The sequence below is a fragment of the Danio rerio genome, chromosome 16, assembly GCF_052040795.2.
Source record: "Danio rerio strain M-AB ecotype USA chromosome 16, GRCz13ab, whole genome shotgun sequence".
Taxonomy (NCBI): Eukaryota; Metazoa; Chordata; class Actinopteri; order Cypriniformes; family Danionidae; genus Danio; species Danio rerio.
The window spans coordinates 60565001-60586983 of record NC_141036.1 but is presented as its reverse complement, the minus strand read 5'-3'; the positions used below and the strand labels follow the sequence as shown (position 1 = coordinate 60586983).

The 21983-nt window shown below is 39.4% G+C and overlaps 2 protein-coding genes across 10 annotated transcripts in view; both read left to right on the top strand.

Annotated features, from left to right (window-relative positions):
- Positions 1 to 4669, top strand: part of LOC137488006 (uncharacterized) — a 28594-nt gene extending 23925 nt beyond the window's left edge. For all 6 annotated transcript variants that reach the window (XM_087288090.1, XM_087288087.1, XM_087288092.1 and 3 more), the window contains 3 exons: positions 369 to 750; positions 1214 to 1378; positions 2373 to 4669. In XM_087288090.1, the coding sequence (XP_087144216.1) occupies positions 369 to 750; positions 1214 to 1378; positions 2373 to 2470 (645 nt within the window). In that variant the 3' untranslated portion in view covers positions 2471 to 4669. The remainder of the gene's footprint in view (positions 1 to 368; positions 751 to 1213; positions 1379 to 2372) is intronic.
- A 2873-nt stretch (positions 4670 to 7542) lies between these two features.
- LOC101882472 (immunoglobulin superfamily DCC subclass member 3) overlaps positions 7543 to 21983 on the top strand; it is a 28976-nt gene continuing 14535 nt past the window's right edge. For 2 of the 4 annotated variants that reach the window (XM_087288039.1, XM_087288037.1), the window contains exons 1-7: positions 7543 to 7744; positions 18402 to 18492; positions 18664 to 18969; positions 20277 to 20421; positions 20750 to 20880; positions 21042 to 21179; positions 21300 to 21458. In XM_087288039.1, coding sequence (XP_087144165.1) covers positions 18483 to 18492; positions 18664 to 18969; positions 20277 to 20421; positions 20750 to 20880; positions 21042 to 21179; positions 21300 to 21458 — 889 coding nt within the window. In that variant the 5' untranslated portion in view covers positions 7543 to 7744; positions 18402 to 18482. The remainder of the gene's footprint in view (positions 7745 to 18401; positions 18493 to 18663; positions 18970 to 20276; positions 20422 to 20749; positions 20881 to 21041; positions 21180 to 21299; positions 21459 to 21983) is intronic. The other 2 variants (XM_087288035.1, XM_087288036.1) reach the window with 1 other exon arrangement.

Genomic DNA, 21983 nt, shown 5'->3' with positions numbered 1-21983 from the left:
CGTCTTCACAGTGCTTCAGTATTCTTCTTATTCTATTATTATTCCCTCCAGAACTGTCTTGAGCATCTGTCTGCGCTCGCGTCTCTAAAAGCCACCGCATTCACCGCGCTCATTGTGTTTAGTCTTGGTCTTCTGAGGCGAAACTCATTTCTCTGACTGATATTTGCCGCCAGTTTATAATTCAGTGATGATTTAGTTCTCGTGGACTCATTGATGGAAACGCTGCTTTATTCTTTTATATGATCTGCCAGTTCTGCACATGAGTTTAATCTGCATCTTTGGATGGAAACACAGCTATAGACACATTACAATGTCATTAATATATGAGACATCACATCTAACCTTTTCCTGACTTGATTTCTCTCTAGGCTGGATATCCTGAATATGTGATCCCAGAAGTATTTAGTCTGATGAAACTCAAGAAACCTCCGCTCTGCCCGCACATCACAGAGCTGTACGAGTTCGCCATGGAGGGAAGCAAAAACTACCTGGTCATGGAGTACGTGCCCTCGTACATAACCTTGGGGAAGTTCATCAGGAAGAACAATGGCCGCCTGAGCGAGAGTGTTGCCCGGCCGCTGCTCATGCAGCTCATTATTGCTGCACAGCGCTGCATTGAGCATGCCGTATACCATGGGTCCATGCATCTAGAAAACATCCTGGTCAATCCAAAGACCCTGCAGCTCAAGCTGATAGATTTCGGCAACAGTACTCATATTCCAGACAACTGCTGGAGATCCCCCTATCTGGGTGAGTTGGCTTTTTAGTTTTAGTAATGAATAACTCTCATGTCGTCCTGAACCCTGAACACAAATGAAGATGTTTTAGATGAAATCTGAGAGCTTTTTGAGTCTCCATAGACAGCAAGGGTCTATAAATGAACCCAAAGCATCCTCAAAACAGGCCATATGCCTTCAGTGGATCAATCAGAGCATTATCAGACTCTGAGAACACTTTCATTTCCACATAAAGCTAAGATAAAGACTCTCTCTCTCTCTCTCTCTCTCTCTCTCTCTCTCTCGTGTTTCTACTAAAACATCTTCACTTGTGTTCAGAAGCTGAATGAAGGTCTCAGGGGTTTAGGCTGAGTTATTAATAACAGAATGACATTTTTGGGTGAACTGACCCTTCATCTGTATCCTCCTGTGTATGTATGCTGATGTCAGGAGGGCAAAGATATTGTGAATTACTGACATGAAGATCTCTCTTGCAGGAGTAACGAGATACCGTTTACAGGAGGGGGAACGCTACAGAATCATTACTCATGCTGTTAGAAGGCATGTCTTGGCTGTTAGAGGAGCGCTGTCAAGGATGGTCAACGGATATCCCAGTATCTCCAATTATAGACGTCGACGATTTCATCCCAGTCTGTCAGCAGGTGAGAAAACAACACTACACACGGTGCAGCTCACGGGCGCCGCTAGGCCTCTTATTTTCACTCAGTCCCCCTAAAGGTTTTGTGATTAGCTCATGAATGATCCACTACAGGGGTGCTCAACCCTGCTCCTGGAGATCGACCTTCCTAAAGAGTTCAGCTCCAACCCTGATCAAACACACCTGAATCAATTAATTAGGACCTGAACAGCACTTGATAATTACAGGCAGGTGTGTTTAATATGGGTTGCAACTGAAATCTGCAGGAAGGTCAATCTCCAGGAACAGGGTTGGTCACCCCTGGTCCACTACTATATTATCAGCTCAGTCCCCTTTACATTTGATAAGAAAGCAGCAGCAAACTTCAGCTCCTCTGTTTTCAACTAATTAGTCATTTGATCAGTAAAGCACAGCCGTGTGGAGTGAGCAGAAGCTGTGTTTATCCATAGATTGTATAATATCTGCATATTTGCAGTTCTTTGCTGTAGAAACACTTGTGTATCACTTGTACCCCAATGGGTCATGGAGGAGCAGTCGGTTTCCCATGTATCTGCAGTTTCTCATCATCACAGCTGTTTCCTCCAGTGAACATGTACCTCTTAATGAACATTTCCCTATGTTTATTTCACAATGAACTCTGAATATAAAGCTCATCACAGTGCATATGTCATTAACTATAGCGTACCGTCATGCACAGAGTTCAACAGTGACTGAAGCGCTCAGTGAATGCACTCACTGTAACATCAGAGTCAAACATCATGTGTTGTATTGTTTATTTCCACCTTTATTATGATTGTGAAAGCTGTAAATGAGCCTGTACAGTTTTATATGCTCATATTCATCTAGAACTGATCATAACTGACTGAAACTGTGGATTAATGATTTCATCCCAGCCAATCAGAATCAAGAATTTCACCAGACGACTGAATAAACCTCTGTGTCGTATCGTCATCAGGAGCATCTCTGACTAACATGTTCTGTCTTTAACATTTCCACAGAGTGCAAGGATCTGTTACACTGGATGATCAGTTACCGGCCTGATAAAGGACCTGTGTTAGAGGAGATTTTGGAGCACAAGTGGTTCAGCATGAAGTAGAGGCCATCAGCAGCAGGAAACGGTTTCATTCTTCCATGTTTGATGTTTGTCATTTGTTGTTTTCCGCTTCTGCTTCCCAAATTCTGCACTTCCTCCTGCGAGGGTTGCAGTCAGAGCTGCATGTAAATGAGGGCCGGTTGAAGCGTCCCTATTGGTCCACCAGCTCTAGACCGACAGCTCCTCCTCCAGCCAATCAGGTGAGGAAGGAAGCTGATGTCAGTCTAATGGCGGCCAATACGCACAGGCGACGCCGGAGATTGAGTGTTAGCGCTAATCCTCAGCTGGGGCAGAATGTGTCTGCGGCAGGACAGCATTAATCGTTGAAATAAGGAAAGCAGGTTGATTGACGTTTAGACAGGACGTCGTGTTTTATATGAACTGGGTTAGCACCGACTGTAGAGTAAATAGTCATATTAAGGGAAATAGTCACAGATGAATCAATCAAACTGCTGGATTTATTAGCATACTGGTGTGCTTTATTTCTCTAGCTGTAGGAGTAATAGTGAAAGATAAAGTCTGCATATCATTACTGTAGTGCGTCAATACTTTATAAAGACAGGAAGCCTAGTTTAGACAGTGCTCGTAGCTCTAACGGGACTTTAGGCAGGTTTAAGTGAGATAAGCGCATATAACAGGGGCGTCGCGGGCCGGTTTTGAAGGCGTTTTCTCTTTAACAGATAGGCTAGGGTGGTGTAGATGGCGCTGACGGGGCAGGATTATATGGGCCGATACGCTAGATAGAAGAGCTCCTGCCACAGACAGATTTTAGCCCAGCTGTGGATTTGTCAGATCTGATGAGGATTATTTCTAGTGCTGCTGCTCACACCTTTCTGCTTTCTTCTTCTTTCACTTGTTCTCCAAGCGAGCGCTGGATTTCTGCAAATGAGCCAAAACATAAAGCAGTAGCTGAAGGGGTTTAATGGAGACATTTTGAACAGCAGGGTTTGCTAAATAACAGCGCTTTAGTCAAGACTGGGACATTTAGAGATTAGTTACGGACACAAGTGTAGTTTAGAGTAGGACTTTAATAGATGTTTATTGATATTAATCAGCTTATTATTGATGATGTTTAGTTTATTTCTGCTCGTGTTCTTTAGATCATGTGCTGGAAATCCTCTGCTTGTTTGGAGAAACTCTTTGGTCCTCATTGATGAAACATCAGTAAATATTGGAGGAAGTTAGTGATAGTTAAAGGTTTGATAGTTAAACGTGTTCATTAATGAAGGATAATCAGTCAGGGTTAGGGTTTAGAGTTAGACATACACAACATAGAGGAGTAATCATCTTTACTAATGAGGACAGACCTCACCTCTTCCTTTCTTCCTTTCTTTCTTTCTTTCTTTCTTTCTTTCTTTCTTTCTTTCTTTCTTTCTTTCTTTCTTTCTTTCTTTCTTTCTTTCTTTCTTTCTCTCTTTCCCAGTTCCCTCTAAACTCTTGATTCTTGGTTTTTAGAGTTAGGTTAGGGTTAGGTTATAGTCAGTGTGTTTGTTAGGGCTATGATTGGGTTAAGGTTAAGTTAGGTTTATTGTTGGGTTAGGTTATGGTTAGGCATTATTTAGGGTTAGGGTTGGTTTATGGTTGGGTTTGAGTGTTAGGTTAGGGTTATGATTAGGTTAGATTATGGTTAGGCTTGGTTAGGTTATGGTTTGGTTAGGGTTGGGTTATGGTTGGGTTATGGGTTAATTAAGGTCATTTTTTGCTTGATGTTTACTTTTAGTCTCTCCTCTTTCTTCTTCTCTGTCACTGTTGTGTGATCACTGCAGATTGTTATTTAAGAGCGATTGGTAATTATTATACACTTCTCTGTCCTCGCCTGTGCGTATCGGCCGTCATTAGAGTGACATCAGCTTTCCTCCTCGCTTGATTGGCTGGAGAAGGAAGCTGTCAATCTAGAGCTAATGGGCCAATGGGGAGGCTTCAGCCGGCCCTCATTTGCATGCAGCTCTGACTGCGACACTCGCAGGAGGAAGTGCACAATGTGGGAAGCAGAAGCGGAAAACAGCATCATGTCAGAAAACAATGGAAGTATGAATTCCTGATGATCTGATTTGGTCACTGACCACATGTGTGCTGCTCTTCTATCATTTCTGTGAAATTGAGACTGTACGCAGAGCGGCCTGCGAACCCCATGGAGTGTGTTGAAGCTGTTTTCTGCTGATCAAACTGTAAACTATTGTCTTCAATAAACTGTATCTCTGACTCCTGCTCTTTGTTCATCACACCGGCTCCTTGCATTAACACAAGTCAAATCCTTCAGCGTAGTGATACGGCACTGTAATGCACTCAAAACATGCCTGAACTACTTTATCTGTGTGTTGATCTGACAATAAGTGTGAACACAACACAAAACAACACAGAGAAGATCTGTTTTACAGACTGCAGACTCAATTTAGCCTTTATAGAACAATATTGATGCATCTGTCATGTTTAAAGCACATTGCCCGGCCATTTGTGTGACTATAATGTGAAATATAAGAGTGTGTTGACTGATATGAGTAATCCTACTGTAATATCTACTGAACTAGTGCCAGGGCTCTTTCAATGTCTGACCAGCAAATGTTGAGCTTTAGCACAGAACAATGGTTAGAATGGAAATGTCTTCATTTCACAACAGTTTTTAACAACACTCAGAAAATATTGTGAAAGTTTTGTGGAAAACTGTAATGGAAACACACTTATGCTTTAGTCTGTGCTAGTGTTACATCCACACAGCACAGTACACTCAACTATTAGCTAATAAGTGAAGTGAGCTAGCTAGTGTTCACTGAGTTAAAGAGACAGATCACCCAACAATGAAAGATCTGCCAATCTTTACTCAAGTAAAATATGTTGAAGAATGCTGCACTCATTGACATCTATTCTAGTGTTTTCTTTGCTATTAGAAGTTGATGATTGCCAGCTAACAGCATTCTTCAAACTATCTTCACTTGTGTTAAACAGAAGACAGATACTATTCTGTCTGTAACATGAGTAAATGATGAGGTGAAGGTCTGAAACAGCAGCGACCCCCGTCAGAAGATTCGAGAGGGGTCTGGCTGCAGACCTAGTGCAGTGCAATCTGAGCTGCATCCAATGCTTTTTAATGGACTCACCTAATCCTACCCATCACAGTGACGTCACTAGCTCCATTTGAGTGGATTGTGTCTGACATTGCATTGCTGAGTGATGCAATCTCAGCTTGCATCATGAAAGCTGCATCCATATACTATTGGAAGATTCAGGCTGTCCTGTTAAGACTTTCCTGAAGATAAACTGCAAATAGATGAATGTTTTGCTTTTGGTCAGCATCAGCCAGAGGCTACACTCACTGGAAACAGTACTATAGTCATATACAGTAAACTCTATAGTGTTTCTCGAACATTAAGTGTATTATACTGTGTATAATTGAGTATCTAAACCCTTAGTTAATGAGTGCTCCAGCATACTGTAGTGTTCACTATAGTGAAGTGATGAGCTGTAATAAATACTGTACTATACTTTAGTGTGTACTACAGTAAACTGGAGTATTGCTGTATAATATATCCTAGAGCTGTAGAAAACTGCAGTATTGGCTCATTTGTTTATATTATTGCAGATGTTGTGCTAGCATAGCAACTGTAGAATCACCACAACAGATCAATTCAACTACTTTACTACTGACTTAACTATACATTACTATAGTATTTTATATCGTGTTGACTTAATGTAAGGTTAACCCTAACACTTTTTAACACTTAATAATCGCATCACATTGATTGAAGTAATCAACAGGATTCAATAAACTACTGGAGAAAGTGCTGATTTCAGTCCAAAAACTAAGCTAATATTTAAACATGTTTGGATTTAAGGGGTTTCCTTATTGGATGACAGACAGGTCAGTCTCTGATTTGAGCAGTTCCAGTGTTGTGGATGTGACATCTGCAGTAAAAACTTACAATATAAATTCACAGAGAAAGTATATGTTAACATTACACTCACCGGCCACTTTATTAGGTACACCTGACTAGTACCACGTTGGACCCTTTTGCTTTCAGAACCGCCTTAATCCTTGGTGTCAGAGATTCAACAAGCTGGAAATATTCCTCAGAGATTTTGCTCCATATTGACATGATAGCATCACACAGTTGCTGCAGATTTGCATGATGCCAATCTCCCGTTCCACCACATCCCAAAGCTACTCTATTGGATTGAGCTCTGGTGACTGTGGAGGCCATTTGAGTACAGTGAACTCATCGTCATGTTCAAGACACCAGTCTGAGATGATTGAGCTTTATGACATGCTGCGTTATCCTGCTGGAAGTAGCCATCAGAAGATGGAGACACTGTGCTCATGAAGGGATGGACATGGTCAGCAGCAATACTCAGGTAGGCTGTGGCGTTGATGCTCAATTGGTACTAATGGACCCAAAGAAAATCTCCCCCACACCATTACACCACCACCACCAGCCTGAACCGCTGATACAAGGCAGGATGATCCATGCTTTCATGTTGTTAAGCCAAATTGTGAGCCGAGCATCTGAATGTGTCAGCAGAAATGGAGACTCATCAGAGCAGCAACGTTTCTCCAATCTTCTATTGTCCAGTTTTGGTGAGTCTGTGTGAATTGTAGCCTCAGTTTCCTGTTCTTAGCTGACAGGAGCGGCACCCGGTGTGCTCTTCTGCTGCTGTAGCCCATCCGCCTCAAGGTTGGACGTGTTGTGTGTTCAGAGATGCTCTTCTGCAGACCCCAGTCTGAGTTTACAGTACAGAAATTCAGTGAACTAAACTGCACAACCCAAAAGACACAATGCTAATGAAGATGAGAAGAGTCGGTTCACTGTAGAACAAACATGACTGATGTGATTTGATTTGACATGTTTGCGTTTATGAGGAAAACTTATTTTATTTCACATGTCCAGGTTGATATCAGCATGGAATTGCTTATATAATAAGAAACAAACAATAACAGAATCATCTGGCACACACACACACACACACACACACAGTCTCAGAGTAAGAGGCGTGTCCTTGTCTCCGGTTGCTCTCTGATTAGCTGGAGCCCCGTGGCCCCGCCCCTGCAGGAGTGTGGATGATCAACAGAGCTGGAGATCCTCACACGCGCTCGGAGCCTCAGAGGAGAAGAGTATCTGCGGTTATGAGGATTATTATTATTAATAATAACAGCATTGAGGAGTAACTGACCATGAGCTCATAACACTGACTGGAGGGCATCTCACAGGAGAAACCGCGCGAAAATGATGAAGAGACTCACAGTAATGACGATGATGATGATGATGGTGATAGTCACCGGCTCAGGTAAGATTCTGTGTTATTTGTGCGTGTGTGTGTGTGTGTGTGTGTGTGTGTGTGTGTGTGTGTGTGTGTGTGTGTGTGTGTGTGTGTGTGTGTGAGATACTTGGTTGAGTTTAATGTTGTTTTGTACACTTACACTATAATCATTAGTGTTTTAATCGTGAAGCGTTTCATTAAGACTGTTTATATGCTAATGAGTTAGGTCTTTAATGAGTTTCATTGGCAGTCATTAGTTCATCTGATGTGTGTGTGTGTGTGTGTGTGTGTGTTTGTCATGTATTATCATTATTAGAGTTTGGCTGCTGTATTGATCAGTTATAGGGGATGCTCTGCTCATATTAGCGCTGCAGTTTAGTCATTTTTGATATTTGTTGTGATTAATTGTTGGTATTTTGTGTTTTATATTTTACATAACATGTAACACTTGATATACAGTTTCTGATGATTGAGTACAGACAAAAATACATACAATATCAGTTTAGATATGAGAGAGAGAGAGAGAGAGAAAGAGAGAGATTGTTTCTGATGGTTTATTATAGTTTCTGCTGGCTGTTGTGGTGATTTGATGTGTTTCTTTCATCCTCAGTTTTTTAAGTGTGATAAATGTAATTTAAAATGTAAAAGTAACTTGAATTGTGAACTTTTTCTAGTGATTGTCATCATTTAGTTGATGCATTTGTGTTTGTAAACTGAATGATTTGTGTGTTTGCTGAAGTTCATGTTCATGTGTGTGAGACAGACGGACTTGAGCCAGACACTGACCCTGACCTCTGACCTGACCCTCATTAGCATATGACTGGGTGTTTAGGGTCGGGTCAGACTGGGCGGGGCTTTGATTGAGATCTCATTATAAATACTGAGGCAGCTGCCTAACACACACACACACAGAGACAGAGGCCACACGGGGTTCACAGGGTTAATCCAAAAGATCTACACCACATGCATCTGTGGTCTCACACACACACACACACACACACACACACACACACACACACACACACACACACACGTGAGTGGCGACTGGTTCATTTTCCTAATTAGCCTCAGACTCTATTCAACACTGTGGGAACCAGATCAGTGTCATGAATATGATAATTTGTTAGTCCACACACACACACACACACACACTCACACACACTCACACACACCACAATAACGTCTCATTATAGTATGCAGATTATATACTAAAACTAAATATTCAAAAATAAAATAATTTTCATTAATTAGTGTAAGAAAATCAGCAATAAACACTCTAAATTTAATGTTTATTTCCTTTTTATTGGGAACCTTTTTTATTAAAAACATGCAAAAATATTTACAATTTATTTGCAATGTTTAAAATTAAACACGTGTGCAGGGAAGAATATGAGGAAGTCATTTATGTATCTGCACTTTTGTTTCATGTTCTGAAATAGTCCTACATTCGGCTTATTCTGCTTATACCAGAACCATATTCATTAGTCCCCATTAGGAATCATGCTCTGAAAGTGCTGTATGGGACCTTCAAGATCCATTCATTCATTTTCCATCAGCTTAGTCCCTTCATTAATTAGTTCACACATACCCTATGAACGGTACTGCAGAACATTTTGACTGTTTTAAATCTTTGACTTTTCCAAACTGCAGTATACCTTGAAAACAGTTATCGTCCCATGCCTTTGAATGAGTGTGTATGGGTGTTTCCTAGTGATGGGTTGCAGCTGCAAGGGTATCCGCTGCGTAACACATATGCTGGATAAGTTGTTGATTCATTCCACTGTGGTGACCCCTGATATCCTCCTAGGGCTTGAGTGTCCACATATGTGGACGGCACATTGGAGCTCTTAAGTGGCTGTTTAAAATACTCTGAATGTTTTATATTTTGTTACAGACATACAGTGTCATCCTGCAACTGTTTTCAGCATATGACATGTCCCAAACACTATTTGAACTGTCCAAAATGGGAAACAATTTAGTTTTTACTCTCTGATAGTCGAAACATGTTTAAACAAATGTATATGTTATATATGCACACAAAAAAACAGTCAGGAATCAGAGTTTTATGTAAATTCAGACCACGAGACCACATATTTGGAGACAATTTTTCTCTAAAAGCACTTCATATCAAAAGATGATACTTAGATTTTTATTCTAATTAGGATCCAAAAAGCCCAAATAGCAAAGAGAAGTAAAAAATGCATGTAAAAAACACCTTGGGACTTAAGAGGTTAAATAAAAGCACTAAGCCGAAGATGAATGAATGAATGAATGAAAATATTGAAAACTTTAAAAACAGAACTATTAGAGAATCTGGACTCTGAGGATTATAAATAAAATCTAAGCCTTAATGAAATCACTTTACAGATGGTCCAGATTAAATTCTTATTAATGCACTTTCAGTTTTGATATATTTACAGTATGGCTGCATGGTGGCGCAGTGGGCAGCACAATCGCCTCACAGCAAGGTCGCTGGTTGAGTCCTGGCTGGGTGAGTTGGCGTTTCTGTGTGGAGTTTGCATGTTCTCCCCGTGTTGGCGTGGGTTTCCTCCGAGTGCTCTGGTTTCCCCCACAGTCCAAACACATGCGCTATAGGGGAATTAGGTAGGCTAAATTGTCCATACTGAGTGTATATGGATGTTTCCCAGTGATGGGTTGCAGCTGGAAGAACATCCGCTGGATAAAACATCTAGTGGATAAGTTGGCAGTTCATTCCGCTTCATTCCCAGATTAATAATGGGACTAAGCTGGAAAGAAAATGAATGAGTAAATATTAACAGTAGGATATTGACATAATGTCCTCATGATCTTCAATTCATATTCTTAAGATTTGTTTGCCGTAAAAGAAAAGCTGATATATTTGGACTCATGTAATTTATTTTTGGCTATTCCTACAAATATATCCAACATAGGACTACACTTTAAAAAATCTCCCTAAATGAGCAGTTTTCTGTAGTTTGTGATGGATATTTTTATTTTTGCTTCTGATTTGCATTATAGGATCTTGATCTTCCTTCTAGCAACTTTTAGCCTTGAAGAGTGTGGAATTCTGCACGTGTGCAATCGTGTGCAGTGCTGTATTGAGTGTGTTGGTGTTGTATATTACACTACAGAAACCTTGTCATAAACTGCAGCACATTTACTGTTATTCTACAGACGCATTTCTCTAGATATTATTAATTACACATGATATTATGACTAAAATGTCAGTAAAGTCACTTTGTGAAACTGTAGAGTTAAATTTTCAGCATCAGAAGTGGACAGAGCAGAGATCAACATCCCATAATGCAGATCACCACCACTAATACACACACTAAACACTGAAGAAACTCTTCATTAACAGATATTATTTACAGTGTGGGACAGTTTTACAAGAAAATGTGCTGCAGTTTATGACAAGGTTTCTGTAGTGTAATATACAACACCAACACACACAATACAGCACTGCACACGATTACACACATGCACAGACACACTCTTCAAAAATTAAACAATGTTGGAAGAAAGATCAAAATCCCATAATGACATTCAGAAGCAGAAATAAATGAGGAAAAATAAAAACACAAAGCACAGAATACAGAAAACTGCTCATTTAGGGAGATTTTTACCCTACTTTCGTGCTCCAGAGTCATTTTCTAACATTAAACTTCATCAAGAAGCCTGTTTGCTATCATAATAAATAATATGCATGTTTGTTTCTTATGCATTTTCCTCCAGAGTGCTTCACGAAGCATTATAGTGTCACCCCCCTCTTTAACTTGAACTTGTCCTCCAGAAAGTGTGGTAATACCATGGTGTTCATTGTGTATGGTAAGCCCAGCGCAGGTCAGACATTGAGATGCACAGACTGAAGTTCACGGTCGCTCCAGAACAAAAGCAGAGGAGGAGGGTGTGTGCGTCTCTCATGACCTTTAGGCTCCAGGGTCACCGTCTGCTCCTCGCGGCCTCTGTTTACTGCTGCTGCACATCTCTCTATTGTAGAGCACAGATCTGCATATTTACACACAAAGAGCAGCACTATCCTCTAATAACCACACACTGCCTGATCCGACACAGATATTAGATCACAGTCAGCTCAGCTTGAGTTCTGTGCAGATTGCAGCTCCACTGATTATTATGTTACTCGGCTGTCTGGAATACTTGATTTTGATTGGTCAATCTAGACCTTCTGAGATATTTTATTCTCTACTTGAAAAGTAATAACACAGACTCATCCAGATACTATCAATCAAATTGGTTCATATTACCTAATATATAGTGAATAAAGATTCTACCAAGTGCTGTGTAATGGACAGAATGTTTCAGTGCATTTTTAAACATTGCAGTTTTAATAACTCATTCCTAATGATATTTTTTGTGTGTTTGTCATGGTGATCGTGCATAATATTTTGTACGATACTGGCGTTCATGTTAAAGGGCATTTTAAAGACTTGACTAGGTTAGTTAGCCCCCTTAAGCAATATTAGTGTTGGATTGTCTTCAGAACAAACCACTGTTATACAATGACTTGCCTAATTACCCTAACTTTACCTTAATTACCCTAGTGAAGCCTTTACATGTCTCTTTAAGCTGTATAGAAGTGTCTTGAAGAATATCTAGTCTAATATTATTTACTGTCATCATGGCTTGTATACATATAAATATTTATGTATGTATGTATATATATATATATATATATATATATATATATATATATATATATATATATATATATATATATATATATATATATATATATATATATACATACACATACACACATAAATATATATATATATATATATTATATCAGATTATGACTTATTATTCGCCCCCCTAAATTATTTTTTCCCCAATTTCTGTTTAACAGAGAGATGTCTCTTCAACACATTTCTAATCATAGTAGTGTTAATACACTACTCTAATCTCATCTCTAATAACTGATTTATTTTCTCCTTGTCATGATGACAGTAAATAATATTAGACTAGATATTCTTCAAGACACTTCTATACAGCTTAAAGTGACATGTAAAGGCTTCACTAGGGTAATTAGGGTAACTAGGCAGGTTAGGGTAATTAGGCAAGTCATTGTATAATGATGGTTTGTTCTGGAGACTATCGAAACAATATAAAGCTTAAAGTTGCTAATAATATTGACCTTAAAATGGTGTTAAAAAAATTAAAAACTGCTTTTATTCTAGCCGAAATAAAACAAATAAGACTTTCTCCAGAAGAACAAACATTATCAGACATACTGTGAACATTTCCTCAATCTGTTCAACATCATTTGGGAAATATAAAAAAAAAGAAAAGAAAATTCAAAGGGGGGAGAATAATTCAACTGTTTGTATATATATATATATATATATATATATATATATATATATATATATATATATATATATATATATATATATATATATATATATATATATTAGGGCTGCACAATATATCGTTTATCTCTGATATTGCACAGAATTTAACCATATTGGAGTGAAAGTTTATCATTTGCATGTGTTTTTAAGGCCTGTGAGAGTGTAAGCAGAAAGTTAGGTATTCAGGCACACAATATACTGCTTGTATATCTAATAAATATGGATTTATTTAATTATTTAGATGAAGACTATAGTGTTTTGTTTTTTTTTTTTTACATTTGATTCAATTACTTGGATAATTTGAAATAAAAGCTTTCTTCCCAATAATAAACTTTTTCCAGAATAATACCGATTAGTCTAAATGAATGAATTCTTTTTGTCTAAAAAGTGCTAATCAAGCTATGTGGTGACATTGTATTTATATCGCAGCAAATCAAAATGACAACATTTTTCCAATATCATGCAGCTGTAATATTCATTCAATCATTTTCTTTTGGCTTAGTCCCTTTATTAATCTGGGGTCGCCACAGTGGAATGAACCACCAACTTATCCAGCATATGTTTTATGCAGCGGATGGCCTTCCAGCTGCAACCCATCTTTGGGAAACACCCATACACTCGTATTTACATACATACACAATTTTAGCCTACCCAATTTACCTGTACCGCATGTGTTTGGACTGTGGGGGAAACTGGAGCACGCGGAGGAAACCCACGCCAACACAGGAGAACATGCAAACTCCACACAGAAATGCCAAATAGTGCTATTTAAATGATCTTATGACAATATCTCCTATAGCAATATTTATAGCTGAAAAATGAAATATCCCAATGTCAGATTTTTCCAATATCATGCAGCCCTAATAGTTAGCATCAAAGAACTTTAAGCTGTAGTTTTCATTCAAGTTTCATTCAAGTATAGTGCAATATTATAGTTTTTATACTTAGCATCGGAGATCTTATATATAAGATCTATAGGTATAATTATGGTTATATTTTTAAACTTTATTGAAGTGATGCTTTCGATTATTGGTATAGTTATTGTTATTATTGTTATCGTTATAGTTTTTGTTATTATCCTTATAGTTATGAATATTGCTAGAGTTATAGTTGTCATTATAGTTATTGTTATTGCTAAAGATATCGTTATTGTTATAGTTGTTGTTGTTATCCTTATAGTTATGGGTATCGTTAGAGTTATAGTTATTATACTTATCGTTATAGTTATTGATCATTATTGCTATAGATATCATTATTGTTATCGGTATAGTTATAATTATTGTTGTTGTTTTGGTCCTAGTTATCATTATAGTTTTTGTCATCATAATCTTTACAGTTATTGTTATCGTTATACGTATTATAGTTATCGTTATATTAATAGCTATCGTTATTGTTATCATTGTAGTTATCTATTTCTGTGTGCTACCTAATATGTAATGTCTGGAGTATCCCATGATTTCTAAATGTGTGTCCTGCGGGCCGAACTGACCCAGTGCGGGTCACAGACGTGGCTCCAGATGTCAGACGGGTGTTTAGATGCAGAACTCTGTTTATTTTGCATATGATCCACTCAAGTTCAAGTGTGTCTGGAGTGTTGTGTGGTGTTGTGTGTTTGGCAGCTGCGCGTGTGTATGTGTGTGTGTGTGGCTTTGACGGATGCGGTGGCATGGGAAAGTCACCCTCGCGCAGCGCCGCGGGGCGGAGGGGGGCAGATGGCTCTTCAGACGGGGCAGAATGATGGGCCGGGGGCAGATACGGAGCCTGTGTTTCTGGGCTGGGGGGGTGGATCTGCATTGTGTGCCTGTTTGGAGGGTTTTGTGTGTGTTTGTGTGAAAGCTGCTGAAAGAGCCATCAATCAGACGCCCCAAAGTCAAGTTTAAGTTCAGCGCAGATGAATCACGCTGATTTAAGACGCTCTAAATCCACCAGCGCTACGGCTGAACTATACAGCGTTTCAGCATCGATATCGCAAATCAATTCAAGTTTATTTGTATAGTGCTTTCCACAATCAATATTTTGTTGCAAAGTAGCTTTACAAAAGGTGCACATTATTATTATTATTATTATTATTATTATTATTATTATTATTATTATTATTATTATTATTATTTTTACTATTATTATTATTATTATTATTATTACTACTATTATTATTTTTATTATTATTATTATTATTATTATTATTGAAATCAAGACCAGGAATTAGTTACCACAACTTTATTAGTTGCTAATAACTTTAACTAATAACTAGTAACTAATAGCTCTTAACAGTTAAAATTATTATATATAAACATAGTTAACCTGCAGTTATATAGTGTGTAGGTGATGTCTATGTGTAGGCGTTTAAGTGATTTTGTGAATTGCAATGTGTGGATGTGCAATAGTCACATTGTAGGATTAGATTATTTATTAAAGATTATTTATACAATAATGATCATGTTATTTTACATTTGATTACGCAACTTCTGAATACTTTTCTGCTGCTACAACCATAATTAACTTTTTATTGAACATTTGAGGTGTGGCCATAATGAGCAGCGTTACATTTGGAGGACAAAGGGGAAAGCGCACAAGCCCAGGAACACCATCCCAACTGTGCAGTATGGGGGCGGCAGCATCATGTTGTGGGGCTGTTCTGCTGCAGGAGGGACTGGTCCACGTCACAGCATAGATGGCATCATGAAGACAGAACATTATGGAGAAATACTGAAGCAACATCTCAACACATCAGCCAGGACATTACAACTTGGCCACAGATGGGTCTTCCAAATAGACCATGACCCTGAGCACACAGCCAAATTGGTGAAAATGTGCTTTAAGGACAACAGAGTGAATGTTTTGGAGTGGCCATCACAAAGCCCTGAACTCAAGTCTATAGAGAATGTGTGGGCAGAGTTGAAAAAGCTTGTGTGAGCAAGACAGCCTACAAATCTGACTCAGTTACAGCAATTCTGCAGGAGGAATGAGCCAAAACTCCTGCAAACTACTTTGAGCAGCTTGTGGAAGGAGACCCAAAACATTTGCCCAAGGTTATACAGTTTAAAAGCAAAACTAAAATACCAAGGAAATGTGGTCTTGAAATTAATAACAAATTCTCTCATTATTCTGGCATTTAGCAAATGTAAATCATTTAGGTAATCCCAACAGACCTAAAATTGGTAAACATTTTACCATCAGACATTTTTTTTTAAAGGTTATGTTTTTTTTTTTTGAGTGTGTGAAAACTTCTGGCTTTAACTGTATGTGAATTGATTTTCAACCGGCTCACAGTGAATCGATACAGTCCTAGCAATGTCACATTCCTGAGAATTGACACAGGACAATATAGTTCATACGGTCATGGAAAACATGGAAAAGTGATGGAATTTTGACACGCCATTTTCCAGGTTTGGAAAAGTTTTGGAAAAAACAAAAACCCACAAAGTTTTGGAAAAGTCATGATTTTTATTAGCAGATGATTTAAGAGGTTTATTTGGATTGATCGGGGGGATTCTGTAGAGGAGTGAATCTCCAATAATATATAACAAATAAATGACAAGCATAGATCAATAAAATATAGTGAAGATAAAAGTGAATTCTAGTGTTCAGATATTCATTATTCAGGTACAGATATTGAATAATCATCACTGCACAGTCTTCATTGTATATTATTTAATGTTTATTAAAGTTACAAAACTTGTCTTGTGGTCGGATGTTTTAAACTCTGAAATATTGAAATGTTCACACAGTCACAGGCCTTAAAGGGACAGTTCACTCAGATTAAAATGTCCTCATTATTTACTCACACTTCACTTGTTTCAATACTATTGGAGTTATTCAGTTATATTCTTTTTGTGTTCATTTAAAAAAAGAAAACTCATAAATGTGTGAAACAGGTGAAGGGTTTAATGAAAATGATGATAAACTTTTCCTCCATTATGATTAAACTCTATATTAAACTATAATCCCATCATTGCATATCCTGTGATGTGACTATTGCGGATGCACACATTGCGATATCGATGCTGAAACCATGTATTGTGCAGTCCTAACTTAAATATAGGTATATCAGCTTCGAAGCAATGGATTTGCTCTTCAGTGTTTGGACTCTCAGTAGTGATTTACTATTTGCAATTTACTATGACCTCTTATGTGAAGCTGCTTTGACACAATCTACATTATAAAAGCGCTATACAAATAAAAGTGAATTAAATTGAATATAAGTTAGTTGTCTTTACTGCTTTTCTGTCCTCCAAAAACTTGCTCTCACATCGTTAGTGCTGTGTAAGCATCATCAAAATCAACTTTACATAGATATATAATACAAATGTAAACACAATAGATTGTTGCATGTACTATAATATGCTGTAATAAATTTGAACGTCATTGTTTTTCTTATTATTTACCCTAGATATTACGTCATGAAAATTTACTGAAAAATGTATGAAAAGTTCTGGAAAAGTCTTGGAATTTTAGTAGTAAAAATGTGTATGAACTCTGATATAAGACTCTGATGGTATGGGAACATTAGATTAAAAAAAAAATCATGGTTTATAAATATACTCTAGGCTATTTATTTATTTTTTGTCTTTATTAAGTGGATAGGACAGTATTTCGCCGGGATTCAAACTGAAGTGCTACTTCACCATATGTCAGCGTGCTAACCACTAGGCTATTGCGCTGACTACTTTAGGGTATTTAAAAGAAGCACTAGCTTGCATTAGGGGTCGTCAAACTCATTCCTGGAGAGCCGGTGTCCCTGCAGGGTTTAGCTCCAACTTGCCTCAACACACCTGCCTGAGTGTTTCAAGAAGAGCTTGATTAGCTTGCTCAGGTGTGTTTGATTAGGGTTGGGGCTGAAATCTGCAGGACACCGGCCCTCCAGGAACAAGTTTGGTGACCCCTGCATTACATTGAGTCATACATTTACCATGTAGAAAACACAATATATTTCACTTCTTCAAATATTTTGTAACAGCAAACGAACATGTCAGGCTAAATGTCTAAAAGAAATCAGAAACTTCTGCTGTCTTCTTTAGTTTCACACAGATGTCTGTACATCTTGAATAGGCATCTTTGGAGATCTCTCTGTTCTGTGGATATACAGTAAAGCCTCTGCACTGTTCAGCTCTGCAGTTGCTCTGTAGAATGTGGGTGTATAAGATAATATAATATTGAGGGTCCTTTAATGCTGGAGGTTCTGTTGGGCTGAAATGTTGTTGCTGATTGTGTGTGTGTGTGTGTGTGTGTGTGTGTGTGTGTGGGTGTGTGTGTGTGTGTGTGTGTGTGTGTGTTTGCTGCATTATCATATATCTGATTTGACTTGATGTTGAGTGTTCTTCCTCTGCCAGTATTCTTCATCCACCATCTTCATCATCTCCATCTTCATCAACTTCCTCATCATAATCATCACCATCTTCCTCATCTTCAGCATGGTAAAATGTAAGCATCATGTAAATCGTTCATCTGTCTGTTTTGCTCCTCCTCTTATGTTTGGCTCTTCCTGCTCCTCTATTTGGCTCCTCCTCCTGTTTTTCCCCCACCTTCTGTGTTTTGCTCCTCCTTTTCTGTTTGACTCCTCCCCCTCCTCATCCTTCTGTTTCTCTCCTGCAGGTGTGGGCGGGGCCTCAGAGCTGGCCTTCCTCAAGGAGCCGAGTGATGTCATCGCGGTGAGGGACCGCCCCCTGCTGCTGGCCTGTGAGGTGGAGGGGGCGGGGCCTGTGAGCATCAGCTGGAGGCGTAACGGTGCAGCCGTGTCATTGGGTGAGAGAGCAGCGGTGCTGGAGAACGGGACGCTTCTGATCCGCAGCTTCCAGAAGAGACGCGACGGAGATGCGGGAGATGCCGGAGAGTACGAGTGCGCTGCGCAGAACCGATATGGCCTCATCGTCAGCCGCAAAGCACATGTGCAGCTGGCCTGTGAGTAGACACACATGCACATACAGGATTTAAGATGTCTTGTGAAAAGATTCCATTGAGTTACTCCCCCCAAAAACGTAGCTAGTTGCATTACTTTTGAATGTTAAGTAATGTGTTACGGATAGATAAATACACTAGATGTTGCGTAGGCTATTGTCTATTGAAAGGAATGTGTCAACAGAGCCGCCATCTTGGTACAGGCTAGCGCTCATTTGAAATGAATGTGGGACCAAGGTGTAGTGGCTGACTGGCCATCAAAAGCTATAGATCTATTTACATATACACAAATATCTATGAGCAGGAGTTTTCCTGGTGGTCAGCAAGGTAAGATAAGATAAAAAAATAAAAGTTTTTATTTAGTTTTGACTTGTTTTCAAATTCAGTCAGTTTTATTTAGTTTTTAGAGGCAGATTTACTAGTTTGTATTAGTTTTTTATTTTGTAATTGCTCAGTTTTAGTTTAGTTTTTATTAGTTTCATACCTCCTCTGACTGGAAATAAACCCATATCCTGAGTTATTCAGTCACTAGAACAGCTGGAGTGGCTGTGGCTGTAGTGCTTTGCATCCAGTTTGGTTTGTTTTGTTTTTCCGATGGCGTGTTTCTCGCAGTTGTCAAGACTTACTTCCACATAATCTACACTAATCAACAATCCACTACTGTTCTTCCATGAGATAAAAATACCAAGAATCCATTGCAGAAATGGATTTCTTTCAGAAATGGATTTCCGGCCTGCCGTTGCTTCTGTTTCTGATTGTTGTTCTGTTTCTGAGATGTTGTGAAATAGTTTGCGTCTTCAGTACTAACATAATAAACTGGTTAATGAATCCATATCCTGAGTTATTCAGTCACTAGAACAGTACACCGACTCATCTGCTGTGAAAAACAGACCAGATGATGATGATGAGAGCGAGCCGACTGTCTGTTCTCTCACAGCACGCTCTCATTGAGTGTGTGATTCAACCCGACTAAGCTCACTTTTGTTCTGAAATATATATTGTAAAAGCCAATTAAGTAAAGAGTCACTCGCGTTACATTATTCTAAAAGTATCTCAAATTATATGACTGATTTTTAAAAGTGATGCATTACTTTACTCGTACTTCAGAGAAGTTAAATTATTATGTAACACACATTACACGTTACCCTCAACACTGACAATAACTAACAATACACTGAAGTAAAAGTAAACACACACACTTTTAAAGCTACTTAGTGAAGTACAATACCTGGGAGAACTGCCCCATCACAGTAATCTGAACACTAGTCACTTGTTAGTATGTGTCATAATGTGTGTGTTTTGTCTGTCAGCGCTGCCAAAGTTCCACACACACCCCGAGTCCATGAGTGTGGACGAGGGCGGCGTGGCCCGCTTTCACTGCGCCGTCAGCGGCGTCCCGGAGGCGAACATCACCTGGGAGAGAAACAGAACCGCTCTCAGTGGAGACGACAGCAGGTGAGTTACAGACGGAGCACTCACTGAACCCACACACTGAGGAGAATAATGTGCAGGGTGCATGTGTTTACATCATTTAATTACCATTCAGACATTTGTCAGTGACGGTGTGGTGTGGATGAGTGATGGTTCAAACATCAACACTGCTGAGACACACACACTCTCTCCCTCACTCTCTGATACACACTCTTCTGAGCTGTTAGTTTTGAATTGAAGGCTCAGGCTGGTGTGTGTGTGTGTGTGTGTGTGTGTGTGTGTGTGTGTGTGTGTGTGTGTGTGTGTGTGTGTGTGTGTAAGAGATCTTCACCACTGTGTTGTGTGTGTTCAGGTTCACTCTTCTGCCCAATGGTATCCTGCACATCACAGCAGTGCGGCGGTCAGACAGCGGTGTGTATCGCTGCATGGCCAGAAACACGGCTAACACACGCTACAGCCACGAGGCACAGCTGACAGTCACAGGTGAGAACAGAGAGTTCCACATACATACACACACACACACACACACAAATGCTACAGCCACGATGCTCAGCTGGCGCTCACAGACCAGAGAGCTAAATACACACACACACATACACACACATACACACACTCACCCATCTCTCTCTCTCTCTCTGTGTCAGTGGCAGCCAGTCGTCTCTACAAGGAGCCGGTGATTCTGTCCGGGCCACAGAACCTGACGCTGAACGTCCACCAGACGGCCATCCTGGAGTGCATCGCCACAGGGAACCCGAAACCCATCGTGTCCTGGAGCCGGCTGGGTAAACACACACCAACCATTAACCCTCGAGCTTCCCTATGAGAGGTCTGTGTAACGTCCTCACTACGATACTGAAGCAAACCTCTGTGTGTGTGTGTGTGTGTGTGTGTGTGTCCATCAGACGGTCGCTCTATCGGTGTGGAGGGGATCCAGGTGTTGGGTTCTGGTAACCTGATCATCTCAGACGTGTCTCTGCAGCACTCAGGTGTGTACGTCTGCTCCGCTAACAGACCTGGGACCAGGATGAGGAGAACTGCACTGGGACGACTGGTGGTGCAAGGTAACACACACGCACATCCTCAAAAAACACACACACATACTCTCTTAAAGACATACACTCACTCACAAATACACACCTAAAGAAACACAAACTCTCTCAAAGACACACACTCAAACACACACACACACACACATACTCTGAAAAACACACCCAACACACACAGGTACACACACGCTCAAAGACACTCTAACACACTTTCACACACACACAAATTCTCAAAGACATACAGTCATAAACATATATACACACTTAAAGATACACACACTCAAACACACACACATACTCTACACAAAGCACACACAAACACACACACACATACACACACACGGTCAAAGACACTCATGCTGTCAAAGGCACATACAATTCCAACGACACAAACACACACAATCTCTCAAAGACACAGATTCAAACACACACATGTACACATACAGAGATGCACATACTCACTCAAAGATATATATACACACACACACTTCCAATCATACAAACACATGCTCAATCTCTCTCTCACACACACACAAACAC